Source organism: Berghia stephanieae, chromosome 10 (assembly GCF_034508935.2).
Source record: "Berghia stephanieae isolate SIO BIC M18660-M18661 chromosome 10, UCSD_Bste_1.3, whole genome shotgun sequence".
NCBI lineage: Eukaryota > Metazoa > Mollusca > Gastropoda > Nudibranchia > Aeolidiidae > Berghia > Berghia stephanieae.
The window spans coordinates 18,828,540-18,835,373 of NC_088369.1; the positions used below are offsets into that span (position 1 = coordinate 18,828,540).

The following is a 6,834-nucleotide window of genomic DNA, read 5'->3' on the forward strand; positions in this document are numbered from 1 at the left end:
ATTTCGTGTTTTGATTGTGAGTCCAGCCTTACTAAGAATTCACGAGCGTTGAGATATGACGTAACTATACATACAAGACCTCGTTCTCCACGCCATAGTTGGGCTTCCATTCATCGCTTTTGGTCAACCGTGGTCTTTGAAGTTACACAACATATCCCGCCTGTGATGCCTGTACATAAATCAAGGGCTGAGCTGACTCATGTTGACAAGCGAGCTATCAAAAGAGCAATCGTTGATTGGTCAAAAACTCAGATTTCATATAAGGACATAAGTTCTTGAAAGCGATACCCACCCACCTGTCAGTGGACAGAACAGATATGATGAAATTAGGGCTCCATAAAATGTTATATCATGGTAGGCTCCACCCTCTATTTCTATTCTGGCGTAGATGTAGACGGCGATAGCATTTCCGATATCATAATGACTAGTGGGCAAAGGGTTAAAGCTTCCAAACAATCCCAATGGTCGTCTATCTCTAATGGGCCCCGTTAGAGCCCCGACGCGCAATCTGTCTATTGTTGTTGCTAGTTTTGTTCTTGTTATGTTGCTGTTGTTGTTGCTGTTGTTGTTGCTGCTGCTGTTGTTGTTATAGTTGTTGTTATTTCTATTAGTTTTTGTTGTTGATATTGCTGTTGTTGTTGTTATAACGAATGGCTGAGCCGAATGATAATGTTACAAATTATTTTTTTAAAATAAAGCAACGTTGTTTCCTACACAAGATACACGACAAGACATCATTACAAACTGTTGCTTCTGTTGTTATTATTGTTGTTGTTATTGTTGTTGTAATTATTGTTGTTGTTGCATTAGCTGTTATTGTTGTTGTTGTTATTATTGTTGTTGTTGCTGTTATTGCTGTTGTCATTGTTATTATTGTTGTTGTTGCTTTTATTGATATTGTTGTTATTATTATTGTTGTTGTAATTGGTGTTGTTATTATTGTTGTTGTTGCTTTTATTGATATTGTTGTTATTATTATTGTTGTTATTATTGTTATTGTAGTTATTATTGTTGCTTTTATGATGTTGTTACTACTGTTGTTGTTGTTATTGTTGTTGTTGTTACTGTAATTGTTGTTTTTGTTACTGTTGTTCTTGTTGTTATTGTTGTTGTTGCTGTTATTATTGTTGCTGTTATTATTATTGTAGTTATTATTGTTGTTGCTGTTGTTATTATCATTGTTGTTGTTCCTACTATTCTTGTTGCTGTTATTGTTGTTATTGTTGTTGTTGTTGTTGTTGTAGCTGTTAATTTTGTTGTTTTTGTTGTAGTTGTTACGTTTGTTGTTTTTGTTGTAGTTGTTATTATAAGTGTTATTGATGACGTTGTTTCTATTGTTGTTACGAATGGATGAGCTGTATGAAAGTGTCTCGTGTTAGAAATATAGAAATGTAGTCTCTATTCCATAACATACACAATTATAACTATATATGTAAATGTTGCTGCTCGAAGCTCGAAGAAATAAATAACAATCTGAAATTGAATGTAAGTTTCAATTTAATATACGAAAACAGATAATATGGACGTTTCGGGTTTCACCTTTATCAATAAAACAGGAGGAACAATACACTACAGATGAATGAGATAATGTGTTGTTAACAACGCCACTACCACATTATCACACTCGTCTGTAGTGTTTCATTCATCTTGGTTTGCTGATAAAGGGGAAACGCAAAACGTCCATTGTATCTGTTTTCGTATATTAAATTGAAGCTTACATTCAATTTCACATTGTTAGTTATTATAACTATAAGACGTGGTTCCTAAACTGTTGCTAATACCTCTGCTGTGGTCCTTGTTGTTTCTATTTCTAATGGAGGTGATGCTTTTGTTATTGCTTCTGTTGTTGTTGTTTTTTGTTTTTGTTTTTGTTGTTGTTACTCCTCTTGTTGTTTTCACTGTAATTATTGTTTTTGATGCTGTTTTTGTTTTTGTTACGATCTGTAATGATAGTCCTACGTATTAGAAGTAAAGAAATGAGGTCTCTTCTTACTAATATACCCACGATATGACGTGGTTACAAACTGTTGCTGTTATTGCTGTTGTAGTTACTACTGTTGTTGTTGTTGTTGTTGTTGTTGTTGTTGTTGTTGTAGCTATCACTTTTGTTGTTGTTGTTGTTGTTGTTGTTGTTGTCGTTGTATTCCTCTTGTTGATGTTACAATAATTGTTTTTTTGTTTTAAAATTTTTTTTGTTTGATGTTGTTTTCGTTGTTGTTTTCTATTATTATTTGTTGATGTTGTCATTGCTCTTCCTTTTGCTGTTGCTACTATTGCCGATACTGTGTCAACAATTAGTGTTGTTTCTATAGCTGTTGGCGGTGTTGTTTCTATAGCTGTTGGCGATACTGTCTCTCTTTGGGTTTTTGTTGTTGACAATGCTGTTTCTATTGCTGTTGTTACTATTGGCGATACTGTTACTGTCTCAAGAGTTCGTGTTGTTTCTATAGCTGTATCTCTTGGTTTTTTGCTGTTGACATTTTCTGTTTCGATTGTTGTTGTCGTTGCTTTTTCGATTAGTGTTGTTGCCGTTGACATTGCTGTTTCTATTGCTGTTGTTACCATTGCCGAGACTGTCTCTCCAGGTGTTTTTCTGTTGCCATTGCTCTCTCCATTGTTGTTTTTGCTCTTATTGTTGTTGTTGTTGTTGTTGTTGGTATTGTTACCAATGGCTTAGCTCTATAATAGCGATATCAGAAAACATATGAACATAACATCCAAGATGGAGTGTTGTTACGAAAACTGTTGTTGCTTCTTCGGCTGGTGAGTTGTCGATTATATTGTTGTTGTTTTTTTTTTACTATTGTAGTTGGGGGGTTTTTTCATTGCTATTTTTTGTCGTTGTTGTTTCTATTGTTGTTGTTGTTGTCATCCTAGCTGTATGGTAACGATAATTAGAAAGAATATGTACATATTATTCACGATAGACCGTTGATGTTAACTATTGCTGCAAATTCTGTTGTTGTCGTAACTATTTGATTTTCTTTTTGCTGTTGTTGCTACCGCTACTGCTGCTATTGCCTCTGTTCCTGCAGTTGTTGTGATTTCTGTTACAAATGACTTAAAAGTTTGTTGCTGATGTTAGGGATTACACGAGCATAACACACAGCCCGTGCTTGGGTCAGTGTTGTAGCCTGACATTCCACAATCCAGTTCACAGTTTATAAGTGGACATTGGTATTCTGTTGTTGTTGGCTTAGGCTGCGTTGTTGATGTTGTAGTAGATGTTGTTGTTGTTGTTGTTGGCTTAGCCGGCGTTGTTGATGTTGTAGTAGATGTTGTTGTTGTTGTTGTTGTTGGCTTAGCCGGCGTTGTTGATGTTGTTGTATATGGTGTTGTTGTTGTTGTTGGGGTGGTGGATGTTGTACTTGTCGTTTTAGATTTCGGCCTTATTGTATCATATTCGCAAATAAATCGATATTTTGAATTGTCTTTGTATAAATAAAGAACGCTGTCTCTTTCGCATTCGATCAGATACCAATATCCAGTTCGTGGGAGTATCGATCCACATCCAAAATTGGTTTCAGCAATAGGTTTATAGAAATTGACGTAACCACGAATCGAATACGGGTTATCTAACCAATTTATCTGCATTGAATTTGGAGGTATCGCATAAGATTCGATACCAATCCAAAAATGACTATCCGCTTTCTTGAAGGTATTCACCAGTTCATTTTTCAGAAAGTCGTTGATTTTCTCGGATTTTGGCATGGCCAAAGTACCGCCATCATTCTGGCATTGCTCCAAGGCGTCTTTGAATATTTTGATCCGGTTGACTTCAAAGCGGTAACAGCGATCCCCGAAGACTTTGAGGTATTCGTCTTTTTGTAATCGTGTGGGACATCGGTAATCGGCCTCTGATGACAAGGCTTTGTGGTGGAATGGAAGGGGGGGGGAGGTAAGTGGGGACAGGGAGGGGGTGATGAAATCTTTTTTATTAAATAAATACTGAGTTCAGACTGTAAAAAGTCTTGGCATCTAATTGGGCAATACAGTAGAACCCTTTTATAGCAGGGACCCGGTTATAACAAGGTTTTTAAAATCCCGTCGTTCCCCCCCCCCCCCCCCTTTTTTTTTTTTTTTTTTTGCCTGTAGTAAAAGTTATCGGCTATAGCTAGACTTTTGAGAGCCTGATTAGTTATAAGAGGGGCGCCAAAACCCACTTAATATCTTCAAACGCAATGCATTTGCCCACATCATGCTCGAGTAGGCCTGCCTACAGCTAAAGGTAGCGGAGAGCCAGGCTAGGGCTAGTTCCTGAATGCTCTCTGTATTTGTGTGTTTAGGCTACTTACTACTATTGAGCTTTTATATAGCGCAATATCCACTAAACGTGCCCAAAGCGCTTTACAGTGGGCCCTGGCCAAAAGCAACATTTAACATTTAGGACGGGACATGACGCCTGTAAGGCGATATTACAATTTTTTTTTTTCGGACAGAGACATCGCTGATACGGCCAGGGACTCATTTTACACCTGAGTACGGTGAGAGAATGTGGTTAAAGAGACTTCTCCAAGGACTCAACAATGCGCCCAGCGAGGCTCGAACCCAGGATCTTTCGATCCGAAAGCGAGTGTCATACCACAAGACCACATAGCCGCATATCACGTGTCTATCCCCTAAAAGTGCTATTATGGGCCCGTGTGGCTCAGTGATTGGTCTCTGCTTCGTAACCAAAAGACACCCAGATCGAGTACCCGGCGAGGTGGGTGGCTTTCAGCAAGTCACCTCGCCCATAGCTCACTTTGCAGCACTGCACTGCGGCTGACGCCTGGGTTATTCTATCCAGTCTTCCTTTAGAATAAACACATTTTCCCTCGGGGGATGAATAAAGGGAATTTCATATTTATTTCATTTTAGTTTAGTTTATGTCCGACACAAGATCACTGTTTCAAGTAAAGTTGTTTTTTCCCCTCCTTTTGTCCATAAATAAATAAAAATAATTTATATCTTTAACGACATAACTTAACAAAATTCTACACACTACACATGTAGATAAGATAACTATACTTACCAGACAAATAAAAAGTGTATGTAATAATCAGTCGAAAAAGCATCCTAAAATCTCGAAATCGCTACCTTACCATCTAAAAATATTGCATAGATCTCTGCAATTATATAAGATTGTATCGTCATTTAAATCGACGAGCGGTGATACAGTACTTGTCGAGTAGTAACACGCTGAATTTTGGCACTGCCATATTATCGTAGCAGAATGCAGCGAATTTATCAACAATATTCAATAATCTTTGGGTAAATAAAGAGGATTTATATTGATGCTATGCGTTTATATAAAAAAACATTGCCTGTTCTGCCCTCCAGATCAATCGTCAGTCTTAGTCCAATTCTTCTGGTCGTGGTAATCATAGATTAGTGATAATAAATTAATAAATTGAGCTTTATAGCGCAATATCCACTAAATGTGCTCAAAGCGCTTTACAAGGGGTCCCTGGCCAACAGCAACATTTAACATGTAGGACGGGACATGACGCCTGTTAGGCGATATTACAATTTTTATTGGATATAGACAACGCTGTTAACGGCCAGGTACTCATTTTACACCTGAGTACGGTGAGAGAATGTGAGTAAAGAGTCTTTTCCAAGGACTCAACTATGCGCCGAGCGTGAGGCTCGAACCCAGGACCTTCCGATCCGAAAGCGAGTGCCATACCACTAGACCACATAGCCTCACATGAGGTTTGATGATGACTATCAGATAAAGTGGCTCTATATTAAGCTGACATGACAATCTGTGTTTCATTGCAATCTCAAAATCAACACAAATTACTCTTTATAGAAGGAACAACATTCACGCCACTCAGTTCTTTGTTCTTGTTCTTCACTTGCTTGAATGTCAACCTCTTGAAGACCTGAGATGCACATTCCTCCCACCACATCCAAGCATCAGTAACACACTGTATCGTCACCTGGAACAAATACAAAAGACGTCTAACTTCTACGTCATGGCACAAGACCGAAGGGCTAGGGCTCAGGTGGTCGCTGGTTCGGATAAGTAAGTAAGTAAGTTCTTGTTTTTAGATAGCCATTAGAAGGATTAGTTATCACTAAGTGCAAGCAATCAGACTATAGATAGAATGCGCTTGGCCAAGGAGTTCACAACATTGCCATCCGGAAGTATAACGAACCAACACACAAACTCTGTGTAACCATGAACTTTATAATCTGGTTAATACAGTTTAGTGAGAACAACTCACAAACGCGGATGGCAAAAACAATAACAAAGGCCTGAGTGACGTCATCTTCGAACTATCTATACACAACTCGAAGGTCACGCATAGTTTTGTGTGTTGGTACGTTATATCGGCTGGCGGATCTTGTGAGTATTATACCTAAACACACAGCACTAATTACAGCAATGGTAACAGACAGGCGTGTGCCTCGTTTGCATTTTTAGGGTTAACCAAAAATGATTTAAATTGAGCTTTTATACAGCGCAATATCCACTAAATGTGCTCAAAGCGCGTTGTAAGGAGTCCCTGACCAACAGCAACATTTAAAATTTAGGACGGGACATGACGCCTGTTAGGCGATTTACAATTTTTATTGGACATAGACAACGCTGTTAACGGCCAGGTACTCATTTTACACCTGATTACGGTGAGAGAATGTGAGTAAAGAGCCTTTTCTAAGGACTCAACAATGCGCCGAGCGTGAGGCTCGAACCCAGGACCTTCCTATCCGAAAGCGAGTGCCATACCACTAGACCACGTAGCCGAACAAATGATAGAAAGGGAACATGAGAAGTCAATAGCGACTTATCTTTTGACGTCATTTTTCAGTTTTGTGCAGCGCGTATTAGTAGTAGTATCGTAT

At 38.4% G+C, this 6,834-nt stretch overlaps 1 protein-coding gene across 1 annotated transcript; it reads right to left on the bottom strand.

Annotated features, from left to right (window-relative positions):
* Nucleotides 1-611: 611 nt before the first annotated feature.
* On the bottom strand, nt 612-5,112 carry LOC144980762 (uncharacterized). The gene is made up of 2 exons (XM_078928539.1): nt 5,015-5,112; nt 612-3,869 (listed from the first exon to the last, which is right to left on the bottom strand). The coding sequence occupies exons 1-2, from the start codon at nt 5,055-5,057 to the stop codon at nt 3,082-3,084; spliced, it is 831 nt and encodes a 276-aa protein (XP_078784665.1). The 5' UTR covers nt 5,058-5,112; the 3' UTR covers nt 612-3,081.
* Nucleotides 5,113-6,834: the final 1,722 nt, after the last annotated feature.